Raw genomic sequence first — 14,755 nt, 5'->3', positions numbered from 1 at the left:
ACATCCATGCCCATCTTCCTCTACTTTATTCGTGGGCCACAGCATGGCTTTTGCCAAGTGGTGCCACATCCGCACCCGGGATCTGAACCGGCGAACCCCAGGCTGCCAAGAAGCAGAATGTGTGAACTTAACTGCTGCACCACCAGGCCGGCCCCCTAAATCTAAGCACTTCTAATTCATGTACACAAAATTCAATGGTTAATGTAAGAGTTGCTTTGGAAGCTTGTTAAGTAGGTGATTTCACATGGTTCCCTGGGAATTCAGTTTGCAGGCATTTGCAAAGGAAAAGCATTTTAAGAATCAAGTGTTGGTCTGTGGGGGAGGAAGGATAGGAGATGAACCTAAAGAGGTAGACAGGAGCTGGACTGTGACCAGTCTGAATGTCACAAGAGTTTGGTATTATTCTGGATAGAAAAGGGAGTCACTGAAGGGTGTTGGGGGAAGAGGGAGCAAACGATCAGGTATGGATTTTAAGATTCCTTTAGCAACTCTGTGAACTGCATATTGAACAGTGTCTGTAATACCATAACAATCCAGAACCCACAAGCAGCTGAGCACCCAATAAATGAGACTAAATCAATCATGAGTTATCTCTCTGTCACAAATAAAAAGGCTGGTTGCGGGTGAACTGCCAAAATTACTTTGCCAACAAAGGCAGCAGCCACTCTGAGCCCTTATCTTACCCCTGCTTGCAGAGAATCAAACAGCCTCTTAATTCAATTTCATATAATATTTAAGTAAGTGCAAAATTTTAAAAGCTTCCCAAAATAAGCTGGTTTCAAAACTTACACTAGATTCAATGTTGAAGTTTAAAGTAAAGTTTTCTAAAGAATGAGTTTACTAGATATCTTTGCTGCTTTTTACTGTCTTGCATTAAGGTTTGCAAACAAAAATGAACTTTTGCTTCATGTTGTTGCAGTGCACTTTGTGAAGATGGAACTACATGTGCCAAGGTGGCTGGGGGAGGGGAAAATATAGTAAACAACTCACAGTCTAGAATGCTATCCAGATAAAATTCAAGAACAGCTCTTAGCAGCTTTTTCTCCTTTTACTAAAAGGACAGAGATTTTATCGGAGAGGCCTTGGAATACAGGTTCAAATACAAGTTCTATCATCCAACAGTTCTGTGCTTTTAAGCAAGTTACTGCACTTCTCAGAGCCTGAGGCTGCGGGATACTGGTCACAGACATAAAATGGGAATGAAGTCTTGTCCTTTACAAAGTACCTTTATTTCCTGAATACTTCCTTCCCCTATACTTGCATCTCAGAGTAAGGGACCCATAATCCAAGAAGGCATGGATCCAGTCCCTTTGTCCTCCCTTCTTTACCTTCCACAGTAGAGCCATTGGCTCCACACTTCAAAGGACTCTGCTCTTTCAGGGTCCCATGGCAGTTGAAATCACCAGGAAATTTCCTGGGATGCAAAAACAAAGATGACATGAATACTGAAAACTCTCATGGGCTTGTCCATGGCTTCTGACATTACAAGAAATATAAGACAAAAATAATCCCCCCACAGGGACAAAACTTTAGTGACAAACTCAAGTTGCTGAGTTTCAAGAAATATGTAACACGTCCATCTAGAAAAGGAAGTGTTATCTTTCATGCCACAAAGATCTTTTTTGTCCTAGGTGAAAATCTCAGAACTCGCCTACAGTAATTTCCACTGAAAATGGAAAATAATGTACCACAAACTCATCAAGTCAGTATGCTTTAACAAAGAGTAGCACATGTACAACTCTGTTTCACAGCCTGAAGGAACAAGGGAGTTACAGCAAAACAGTTCAGACAGCATCTCTCTGTTCTAAGGTTTTATTTTCCTAAAATGCCAGGCAGCAAAGGAGATTAGAGGATTGGAAACATACCGTGGTGTACCCTAGGGTAGTATAAAATTCATCTCCAAAGTACACCACTCCTCTATTTATCTTTTTCATCACAGAAGCAAAGCTTGTAGGAGGCTCCACATCTGGTTCCACTAATAAAGTGAGCAACTTCACTGTAGCCAATGCTGTGAACAACCATGCCTCAGATCTGTGTTCATTTCTTGGCATTGAATGGTGGACTTTCTCTTTCTGAGGATGATTCATCTATGTCTTCCACTCCCCTCTCTTAAGCCTCCTATCCCTACTCTTTAAACCCACAGGCTTATGGCTGAGGTGGGAGCTCTTTCATAACTCAGTATTTATTTCTCTATTGACAGGTAACTTGAATTCACTGTCTCCTAAAAATGCTGAAGATGTGGGTCATGTGTGGTTTTATTTCCACTCCTTGTTGACCTTATGATTTTTAGAGAGGATGTATAGAGATGCTCAGATTCAGGCGGCAACGATTATCCTCGACTTCTGCTTCAAGGAGAATAATTAAAGAAGGACACAGACTATGAAGAACAACTAAAATTGTAACAGGATTTAAAGAGAATGCATCTTGCCTAGTGGTAACTTTTGTAAGCAAAGCTATGGAATAGAGTAAGTTTAAGGAAGTATCTCAGAAATAATTTGATAGGCTTATAGAATAGGATGTCTAAAAAAACAAAACTACAGAAGAATAAACAAGAAAGGTTTGTTGAATTTAGATTCTGGAGGACACATAATACTAGGTTGAAGAAACTAGAATTTATTTTTTATACAGTGAAGAATCTAAATGGCGTAAGGGGTGAGCTTCTTGTTTGTTTCGTATCACAGTGTGTTTTACCCAGGTAAGTACAATTTATAGATAATCTACTATGTGCCAGGTGCGACTTAATAAATTACTTCATTTAATTCTTAAAAAAACTTATGAGGCAAATAATTTGGATTTAATAGAGAGGTAAATAATTTAAATAAGGTCAATACAATAGATTCATAATCTAAACGCAGGTCTGTATAATTCTCAAGCCCATGTGTTTTCCACCAATACCATATTGCCTTCCTAATTTAATAAGGATAAGGAATTAACGAGCATGGGGGAGAGTGAGGCAAGAAGATAGAGAGAGGTTGGTTAAAAGGACTGGAATAGTGTTGGTAAGAATGTCAACTTGCGGAAAGACATGGGATATATTGTAGCACTGAGATAACTAGAGATTGTCAACGGTATAATGCAGCACTCAAGAATATGAATTACAGAAAAGAGACTGCTCCACTGTTTATAAAATGTGTGTTTATAAAATGAATTATAGAAACCCTGGCTCCACTATTTATAAAACGTGTGATTTTAGGCAAGTTATTTATCAGCTCATAGCTTAAACGTTCTCATTTCTAAAATGAGACTGCCTACCTCAAATGGGTTGTTGTGTATCTTCAAGCTAATACCTAATACTTAAATGGTATCTGGCACATAGTATCAATGAACACTGGCTGTTTTTAATCATCACCATCATTATTATTCATGTTTGGAAATAAAAAATATAAAAAAGGCTCCAAGTCACCAAGTTTTAGGTGACTGGGAGGATGGGTGTACTCTGAAGGACATAGTAAAATCTGGAGAAAGAACTGACTTTTGGGGAAAAATGAGCGAATTCATTTTTTTTGAAGGTGAATAAACATGCCTAAAGGTCTATTGCTTCTCTGAACACTCCTACAGTCTACTCAATTTCCACCTATGTGGAAGTTTGCTATGTGGGTATTTTCACAATAATCGCTGTGGCTACTTCTCTTATTCACTGACATGCTGATACTGACAATGATCTGGTTTCCTCAACTCAGCCATAGAGCCCACAAATTATTAACTCACAAGCAGAAAACTTCTGAATTTTACATGTTTCCTTCTATGCAGGTATCTCCCTATAAGAAGCTTTAAACACAGCTATACCACTAACCAATTTCTACCAATTCTTATCCAAAGTCACTTGCTAATTTTTAAAATATTTTCGATGATGAAATATTAACCAGTTACATCATCACAGTTTTTAAATTTTCCATATGTATTCTAAACTTTCTAATACTAGAATCCAATTATAATAATAAAGGAAAAGGTTTTAAATTAACTATATGTTAAATCTATTTGTTTCGAATATTTAAAAATTTTAGAATCAATGGCCTAATAAGAAGGCAAGGGGGCGGGCCTGGTGGTGCAGCAGTTAAGTGTGCATGTTCTGCTTTGGCAGCCCGGGATTCGCCGGTTCAGATCCTGGGTGCGGACATGGCACTGCTTGCAAAGCCAGGCTGTGGGAGGTGTCCCACATATACAGTAGAGGAAGATGGGCATGGATGTTAGCTCACGGCCAGTCTTCCTCAGCAAAAAGAGGAGGATTGGCAGTAGATGTTAGCTCAGGGCTGATCTTCCTCAAAAAAAAAAAAGAAAGAAAGAAGACAAGGATATTGATGATTTCTGAAAAAATATATACTTTTGATCCCTGAAAACGATGACTTTGAACAGAACTCAACAGTGAAGGCTAACCAGCCCCTGAAAGTTATATAACCTACATTTCTCTAAGCTAAAGAATTATAAAAATAACCTTGTAAAATTCTTCAACTTAAAAAGAGTCTTTCTATCTCTTAAAATTTTTACAACTAAAATTTTCATTATATTTATCACCATTGAAAGAAAAAGAGTAGGAACACTGGAAAATTATCTTGGAGGAAAGACAATCAACACTTAAACATAACTAAGCTAGTTAAAGGATACTTACAGTGCATGTTTTTGTCTTCCTTCTCTTACAGCTTGAATATAGTATACCAAATTATCAAAGAAAAGCTTCATCATGTTCAGTTCTTTTTCTGCCCACCTGACCCAATTGAAAGAAGAAATAATTTTAAAGGCATGAGTAAGAGAATAAATCCATTCTAGGAAGGAAAAAACTGTATATCTAAAAAAAATCTTCAAATGCAAAATCTTTCAATTATCAAAACTTACAAGCTCTATTTATATTTGAATTGTGAAAAGATATAAAGCAATCGACCTTAATTTTTATGAATTTAAAGAACCACTGTTTTTTGATCTCAAGTTTATCCCTGTGCAGGGGATAAAATGTCTGGCAGAATGCTAATTATAAATGACTAATATAAGTTAATACCAAAAATAGTATGATACAGTCCATATAGGAATGGACTGTGTGCCTTGGTAATTATTTAGCAGAACTGAGCAGAGTGCCTGGCACATAGAACACATACAGTATAAACTTACTGAATCAATCAGTTTTTCTTTTTTTACTGTCAATAATTTGTGGGTTTTTTATTTTTTTATTTTTCCTTTTTCTCCCCAAAGCTCCCTGGTACAGAGTTGTATACTTTAGTTGTGGGTCCTTATAATTTGTTTTTAACAAGTTTTTAAATCAAAAAAACATTCAAGTATTAAGTTCCAAAATAACCTAGAAACACTAGAATAAAAAAGTGATAAATACAATCAGAGATCCTAGAGTCCATAAATTTTCCTAACAATCTATTTCATACAAGACTTTCTAGCAAATCATCTGCTATAATGTACAGATGTATTAAAATCCCAAAACGTCTAATGTAACTTACATCATGTTTTTGCTATAGCCCTCTTTCCAAAATAAGTTACTCTCGCCTCGCCAATCACTTAATGAAGAGCAAGTGGTAGAAAGAAAATGTTCAGTAAGACTTAAGCTTGAAACCAGTTCCAATACACTTGCTGCAAGGCTTTGGGCAAGTAACCTAACCTCTTGAAGTCTGTTTACTGGTTATCTGAAGACTTACCAAGAGGATCAGGGATAACAATTTCCAATTTTAAAATATGGGCCATAAGAGTTTAAGAGATAATATGTACCAAATGTTGACTTGTTGAGTGCTGCTGCACATAATAGATTCACAATACGTGGAAGTTTTTTATTATTGATGCCAACTAACCATAGGAGCTCAGAGTTCTTCTAAGTGATCCTCTTGATGAGATTTAGGATACCAGTCTCATGTTGGAAACCATGTGAACTGCAACTAACTGATCTTATTTACATCAAATTTACGGAAATAAAAGAGTTTCAACTCAATATACTTAGGTTCAAGTACTTGATAAGTAACTGAATATTCAGTTTGCCACTTCTATAATAAGTTAGTTACTCCTTAACTCAAATGGCTACAGAATGTCACCAACTTGCCCAAGTTAGCAACAGGTGAATCCCTTTAAAACATTAGAATTTTGCAATTCAGCAATTTAAAAATCATGAGAAGAGTCAAGGAAATAAGATTAACTCTATTTATACTTAAAGGATGCTAAATGCTTTCCCCTACCCCCCTGTTTAGAATCTCAGGGACCTTTCTTGCACTCACAAATGGAACTGTCACTAGAGTCACACTGTAACATTAACCAAAAAGAGAGACTTTCTAACATGCTTTTAAAAAGATAATAGAGGTTCGGGTTAAACAGATCCTCTTTAAAAGAGCAATAAACAGCAAGGGCTATAACTCAGGATAACTAACTTCATCCTACTTAGAACCATAGTACAGACTTCCAAGAATTTTTTCAATGGTGAAAACAAACAAGTGCTCTCATCATTTAATTTTAGATTTGAGAAGGAATTAGGTAAAAAGCCATCCTGTGTGACCTCACAAATGAATCCTTCAACAGGTCTAATATTTCCTAAAATTTAAATGTCTCTGGAATCACTCCAAAAGTTTTTTGAATAAAGCACATAACACATTCTTAGAGCTTAAGGAAATGATGGTGATAGCCAGTTTTCTCTAGAATATTACCAAAAATTGAATCAATTTCACATAAAACTAGTAACCTTGAAAGAACTCTAACATTCATTAATCATAAATTCTCTATAAAGGTAAAGGAGTAATAGATGGAGTCAAGATTACCCTTAACGTAATGTCTAGAACCAATTACTAGTAACGGAAAAATATTAAAGGCATCCTAGAATGTTTATTTTACTGTGGATCTTCATCAGGAGATGAAGCTTTGCTATGGCCAGATATACTAAAAATCTTTACCTGAAACTTAGAGCATTAATTTCTACGATATTTTTCTGAAACTACAAAGAATACAAAAGTCAGATTTTCCTGGTGATGGGGATATAATCCCCATGGGGCTAAGCAGCAGAGATAGCACTCTGAGAAATCTAGAAAACATCTGAAACACATGAAACTCAAATTTTCTTGGTGCAGAATAAAAGCTAGTAAGTTATTCAAAACTTTGCTTGATAACTATGGTTTGAAGGAAAAAATCTCTCTAAAATGAATACTTTTGTTTCTTTCATTTACTTACATTGTAATCCAATGTGTGTCATAACTGCTCCCAAACTGCTGAAAAGTACCAAACAGTTTTGGAAGAAGACGAAGTGAAATTACTACTGATCTGAAAGAGCAAAAACAAAGAGTAGTTAAAATTATTTTATTCAATAACTATCAGTAATTCTAGCTTTTTATAGAAATTCAGATTTAAAATCTTAAATAAAAGGATTTAATGAACTTTACAATTATATTTCTTATGCAAACATTAAAATTTTTTTTCTAAAGTATAAATTTATTTTATTCATTGAGGCAAGAAATCTAAGATCTGAAATTCCAACCCAAGACTTTTAAAGTAAAATACATTATAAATATCTGAGTATAAAAGCAAGTGAAGAGCATTTAAAGGTAAATTTTTTTCATAAAAGTGTTCTTTAATAAGTTATGGGTGCTTCTGAGGATTTAACCAAGGAAAATAAGGAGCAGCAGCTTAGGTAAATTATCTAGACCAGGCCTTCTCAAAGTTTAACCTGCACTTGATTCACCTGGGGGAATTCTGTTAAAATGCAAATTATGGTTAGGTAGGTCTGAGGTAGGTTCAGCAATTTTGCATTTCTAACAAGGACACAAATGAAAAAGTGCTGGTTTGTGGACTACATTCTGAGCAGCAATAATGTAGAGAGCTTTTTTCAAACTACACAAATTATCACTTTCTCCCTAATTCTCACTTAATATTAATGATCTGCACCCAAGTTGAGAATCATTGCATTATGAGCCATGTTAATAATGGAAGCTCACCACATATACACCTCAAGTATGAAGGAGCAAAAAAGGGACAGGAAATCACTCTAAAACTTCAACCAGATCTGAGTATGCCTATCTTCTGAAAAGAACGGGTATAGGGAAGGTACTGACATACAAATAACTCAAGTCTTAGAAGGCAAGGAGGTTGGCTGCATGAGCCTCGAAAGAAGCAAGACAAATTCTAATGAGTTACTCAATGTCTTTTTTTAAACTCAGGAGCCAATATTGCTTCATAAGAGAATTTTTAAAAAGAGGAAAGTTGGTGCTCTACCCACAAGTATGGTATACAGGTAAGTCTCTCCAAACTGCTTACTCTTTTTGAGAAGAGCACCAGGAATATCAGAACACAGGGTTGTACTCCTGAGTGGGAGGGAAACAGTGGTGAATACTGAGTAGGAAAAATTAGAAAACAACTTGTTTCTGAACAAAACCCAAAGTACTTAATTTGGACTACAAAGCCCTGTGTGACCTGTCCCCATTCCTCCTATCAGTCTAACTTAATTTCCTTCCAATCTTCCTCTTTGCTATCCCTTCAACACACACGAGCACTTTCCTGCCTCAGGGCCTTTGCTATGCCTCTACTTGGATGCTCTTTACCTATATATCTGCAGAACTCCTTCCCTCAACTTCATTTAGGTTTCCTCAACTGTCAACAGAAAGGATGACCCTGACAACTCTATATTAAATAACACCCTTCCACTGCCCCAGTAACCTCTCTCTATTCCTTTTGATTCCCTCCCAATTTCTCTTCATTCATCATCACTTAACAAATATTCCTTTATTTAACGTGTCTACCAGTAGAATGTGCTCGATGGGAGCAAAAACTGTCTTATTCATTAAAAATCCCTGCATATGGTACACGCTAAATATGTATTTGACTAAATAATGAACCAGCAAAGAACTTAAAGGCAAGATTTTCAAGGAAGGAGAAAAATCAACAGTGTAAAATGCTATCTAACAATCATGAAGGATGAGGACAGAAAAATCTACTACCAGATGACAAAAAATCCAGCATGTTAGTAGAATCCTAAAGGATCAAAACCACATTAGCATAGACTAAGCAGTATACAGTGAAGTAATAGAGACATTAAGGGCCTGATATCCAGTGAGTGCAAAGTAAACATACTTTAAATATTCAAAAACATCTAAATTTTTCAAATATACTTTTAAATATTAAAATTTTAAATATTTTTTAACAAGCTGCACAGTAACGGTGCTTCGGAAAATGGATCATGGAGGATCAGGGGGAATCAATTTTAGATTCTTTATCTAAAATCCTTTGTCAAAATTTCGAAACATTAGTGGAGTTTTTCCTAAAAATTAAGACATAAAAAACCAGAATGAGGGGCTGGCCCTGTGGCGGAGTGGTTAAGTTCGCGTGCTGCACTTCGGCAGCCCAGGGTTTTGCCAGTTCAGATCCTGGGCGTGGACATGGCACCACTCATTAGGCCATGTTGAGGCGGTATCCCACTTGCCACAACTAGAAGGACCCACAACTAAAATATACAACTATATACTGGCGGGGGGGGGGGGGCATTTGGGGAGAAACAGCAGGAAAAAAAGAAAAGACTGGCAACAGTTGTTAGCTCAGGTGCCAATCTTTTTAAAAAAACTAGAATAAATATTAACTTGAACAAATAGATATATATTAACTTGATCTAGGGCTTTACAAGCATGAAATCAGTAAGAGACATCACAAAGAAAAAAGAATATAGAAAAATTTCATCTAAAAAAGCAAATTTCACAAAAGCAAATTTCAAAATTGTTTGCCTAGTGTGATTTCAACAATGGTTCTAAAATATAAAGAAACAAAGACTAGAAAGAGATACTATATCTTATTTCCATTAAGAAGAAACTATGTCAAGTCTTATAGTGGGCAATAGTTGTATATTTCCTGAAAATATTATCACTTTTGCAGTCACTGGTGTTGAGTCTAAATTGTTTAAATTTACTTCCCAGATTTTCTGCAATAAACATGTTTTCCATTTTATAAAATGTAATGTAGAAGCAAGCATCTGATGCTTGACATTACAGAATAGGAAGCCAGACATTAAGTGAATACTGGCTGAATTGAACAAATAATGGTGTGGATTCATCTAAAAGAGGAACCAAAAATAAGAATGTACAAATGGGACTCATCTTGCCTCTACTCCTACACTAAGGAGAATGCTTTTCTCCACAATTTATAATATAAACACTAAATTTTCAAGGAATGATTACATCTTAATGACTAAAATATTTTTTAAAAGTTTTTCCTAAGATTATCAGAAAAACTCCAAATTTTTCTTCTTAAAAAAGTTCAAAGAACACAGAAGACACACATTTTAAGTGCTATAAATTTAAGAATACTTTATAAGAAATGACCAAATCCAGATTCAAAGTGATCTCAAAACACCAGAACATTTTATTTAAACTGATAAATTTAAAAGGAAAAATGATACAAAGTATTGCTTACAGACTGAAATTAATAACATATATACAAAATGGGGAAGATAATTTATTTCCTTGGTGACAATAATTTATACTTCAATGGTAAAGGAAACTTCACAAGATCCAACCTATCAACTTGTTCCAACTGAAATTATGCTGCAGTATTTCACCTATAACACCTACGAGGTGTCACACTGATTTATCAACTTTTTTGCCCCAAGTTTTGATTGCTGATACACCTTAACAAAAATCAATATTAAAAAAGATTGTTATATATTCAAACTTACATTTCACAAATTCTTCCAAGAGTGAAAATTTCAAATACCAAAACACATAATCCTAGGCAACAATGTGTTTGGATAAAAGGTTCAATGATCCAGAATAACAAGATACTAATTTTAGACTCAAGGAAAATGCTATTACAGTAAACTGCCCTAGTTCTTTGCTTGATTCTAAGAGTTTTTGTTGTAACCAGAAGCTTATTACTAGGGAATAGTGTGATGTTTCTATTAGAATTACCAATGTAACTTTATGTTGCCTTGGTAGAATGGACACATTTACTGGTGGTCTTCACAAAGTCACATTTGGAAATTCTTTTCCTAATCGTGGACTCCACATTTTAAGAAGACTGATGTGTTCTACAAAACGTCATTATAAATTAGAGTATATACCAAAAGTTGACATGAAATGCTGTATATAATACAGTATTTACTGAGGAAAAACAAAACAAATAAAGTATATGGTAGCATCCATTTCTTAATGATATGAACCATTATTTATGCAAACAGGATCCCTGATACATGTGACCATTATACTCAAAAAATCTTTTGTATACAAAGGCAAAAAATCTGAACACATGGATTTAAGCATCTACAGAGGATCAAGAATGGCACAAAACAGCACACTGGACAGGTTCCCAGGAGTCGTCTAAATTCACTTCTTAGGAGGCCACAGAATTTCAGGGGGTGCCTAGGCACAGGACGTGGACCTGCCTTCTAGTAAACATAAAATACCAAAAGGGCTGATTATAACCCGACCCCTACTTCCACCTACTCACTGGACAGCAGTCTTATCTCACTCATCCTTGGTAACAAACATCAATCAAGGTGAAAAGTAATGGACTTTTCATTGTGGGAGCTACTGTCTGCCTCATGCTCTCACTTTACAACAACATTCTGCAAACCAGTCTACCATGTGTTTTTATGTGTAACTCTAAACTTTCTACAATGCCGAAACATTACATGTGCCTTATAAAACAATCTGCCTAAAGCTAAACATGCACAAAGCACACACTGCATATCACAAAGAGAGAATACGCAAGCATTTTTAAAAAGTATTTACAGTCATCCGTATAAATGGTAAAATTATGGGCAATTTATGCAAGACTTTAATTTTCTTTTTCAAATCTCCATGCTTCCTGAGAAGTAAGGAGCACAAAACAGTGCTCAAAAAAAGCTAAGTTTATTTTATAAAATGAATTGGAATATGGCCATAGAAAAGCAAAAACAAACAAAAAATACTGACATGGCAAGTGAGAAACTGCAAAGAAAATGAAAAAGTTGCATAGAGAAAATAAGGAAACATAAAACCTCAAGTATGTAAGACATCATCAAGAAGTAAACCTCTGTTTTTTTGTCAAATGTCAGGAAAATGATAAATGAGTTAAGGTTGCAGTGGCTCATTTGTCTCAACATAAGGAAGAGCTTTCCTATTAATATAAGCGCTCTTGTGCAACATTCCTTTCTTACTGTGATGGTAAACTCAGGGGGGTAGGTTTGGAGAAAGCATTCTTACATGCAAAACAGGATTTCTCAAACTCTGGTGTCATTACTGACATTTTGGGCCAGATAATTCTTTATTGTAGGGAGCTGTCCTCTTCATTGAGGGATGTTTAGAAGCATCCCTGACCTGTAGTAACACCTCCAATCCTTGTCATTATTGTGACAACCAAAAATATCTCCTGACAGTGACACTGGGGGGCGGGAGGGGGGACACGGGCGGAGATCACTCTTATCAAGAAACCCAGACTAATGATTTTAAAAATGTGTTCAAAACTAATTTTTTTTTTCAATTTGCACAACAACTTCAGTAAGTTCAGCTGGTATACATTGGATGGGTTGCATATTTCACAGGCTGAAAATGTCACTATGCTCTAAGTACTAACACACATGACTAATGTCATTCACAGGAAGACTAGCATTATACAGCAGCCCTCTGAAGAATGAAGTTTGAGGGCAAAATTAACCTCAACATAATAGTTATGTTATATATACATGGCTAGGTTCAATACACCATTAAGTAACTATGGTTAAGATACAGGAATTGCCTCAAATAAATGAAAAATGCTTCATCTTCAAGTCATTTGGGGTTGGGCAACTTAAAACAATGAAAAAACCAGAGTGACAATTTTCCATTTTACACACCGATTTTTCCTTTCGTCTCTTTTAAGTTCCCCTACTTATAAAAGAAATATATGCTCACTTTTGAAAAATTGGAAAACAGCATAAAGAAAAAAGATAACTCAACCTTCTAGAAATAACCATCTTACAGTCTCACATATTGCCTGCAATCTTTTTAACAGATGGGCCTGTGAGTCTATGCCCATATCACTATCTAATATTTGAAAACAGGACTCTTACAGGTTACATATTTCATCTTTCACAATTTTTTTCTTATTGAAGTATCACATACAAAAACGTATAAATCTAAGTGACAGTTCAAAATATTAGGAGGTGAACATACCTATGCAACCAGCACCCATATCTAGAAATAATTCATTACCAGCATACCAGAAACTTTCATTGTGCCCCCTTCCAGTCACTAACAACCCAAGAGTAACCATTATCGTGACAATTAAATACAACAGTTCTCCTGTTTTTAAACTCTATATAAATAGAATAATAGATATATTCTCTTATATCTGGGTTCTTTCACTCAACGTTATGTTCATGAGATTCATCCACACTGTTCTGTGCAGTTTCAATTCATTCACTGTTATTGCTCTATACTATTTCAATCAACAAACAGTTCACAATTTAATTTTCCTTTCTACTCTTTTTTGGTATTTGGATAACTACACAAAGAATATTTAATTATTTTGAATAGTGCTGCTATGAACATTCTTGAATGTGTCTTTTGGTGACCATCTGGATGTATTTCCTTAAGGCACATACTTAGCAGTGGAATTACTAGATCGTAGGATATGCAGATCCACATATGGGAAATATAAATTGATACAATAGCTTTAAGAAAACTGTTCAGTGGTTTCACAAAGACTTTTAATAGACAATTAACATTTCAAAATTAACTGCTGTAATACCTTTGTAAATGATGAAATACCATCCAGCCATTAAAAGCATTTCTTTTAAACCTATGGGAAAAGAGGCAACTGATCCACTAACAAAGGTCTGTTAGTGGTTTCTTATACATACACGAACAAGCAATTTTTCTACTGTAATCGTTCAAATGATAGCCCTTTAAAAACCAAATGTAGAAAATAAAATATCGTACATACTTTTTCTAAGTAGGTAAAAAAAATATTTTGAAGCACTTAAATATTTGATAAAATTAGATTTTAAATCAGGCCTGGGCAAAGGTAAGCTGAAAACACATAATATAACATACTATATTGTATTAGTAACTGAATTCAGTACAGCAGAGAATGAAGGAATATCACCAAAGCAATATAAGACAAGGGAAATCTGAAATTGTACCAATGGAACAGAAGTGAAAATCAAGAAACTTGTAAGTAATCACTTGAGCCCCAATAAGAAGGATATAAATACATGGCAGAATTCAAACTAGAGAAAAAACACCAATCTAATTCTTTATGCACTACAGAAGACATAAAAGATTCATCCAGATGGAAGAACAATGTCATTATCAAAATGTTTATATTTCAGGTTAAGTTTAACTTCGCTATCTTATTTAGCTTCTTTTACATATAATATGACACAGTTCAAAAACATTTAACTATAATACAAAAACAGAGTAATCACCACTATGCTCCCAGAGTCAAGAAGAGAATACATTATTATTCCTTTGTTTCTTTTGGAGATCTAATCAAGAGTGCTGAAAAAAGCAAGACTGAGTGATAAAATATGAACCCTGTGAGAGAAAAGTCTTTAAACTTAAAATGAAAACCACAATTACTAAAAAAATACGTTGATAACGGTGCATTAAATGCTATGAATCCACCACACCTAGTCAATAACAATACACAAAATGAACTTTGACTACTGCATAAATAATTTTAAAATTCTTATTTACCTGTTATTTCCTAAATTTTCAAGGCAACCTTCAATGAATCTCATTCGAATCTGTCTATCCGTAAACCAACATACTAAGGAACAGAGAAGCTTCTCTGCCTCATTTATCAATCCTTCAGAAAGATTAACCTACAAAAAATATATATAAAG

At 34.9% G+C, this 14,755-nt stretch overlaps 1 protein-coding gene across 8 annotated transcripts in view; it reads right to left on the bottom strand.

Annotated features, from left to right (window-relative positions):
• The window catches only part of USP34 (ubiquitin specific peptidase 34), a 253,192-nt gene that overhangs the window by 125,402 nt on the left and 113,035 nt on the right, over positions 1–14,755 (bottom strand). For all 8 annotated transcript variants that reach the window (XM_070572601.1, XM_070572605.1, XM_070572606.1 and 5 more), the window contains 3 exons: positions 14,607–14,734; positions 7,141–7,230; positions 4,607–4,702 (listed from right to left, as the gene is read on the bottom strand). In XM_070572601.1, the coding sequence (XP_070428702.1) occupies positions 4,607–4,702; positions 7,141–7,230; positions 14,607–14,734 (314 nt within the window). The remainder of the gene's footprint in view (positions 1–4,606; positions 4,703–7,140; positions 7,231–14,606; positions 14,735–14,755) is intronic.

The sequence above is a fragment of the Equus przewalskii genome, chromosome 14 (assembly GCF_037783145.1).
Source record: "Equus przewalskii isolate Varuska chromosome 14, EquPr2, whole genome shotgun sequence".
Taxonomy (NCBI): Eukaryota; Metazoa; Chordata; class Mammalia; order Perissodactyla; family Equidae; genus Equus; species Equus przewalskii.
Note: the sequence above shows the minus strand (reverse complement) of the source record. Positions and strands in the feature narration are given on the sequence as shown.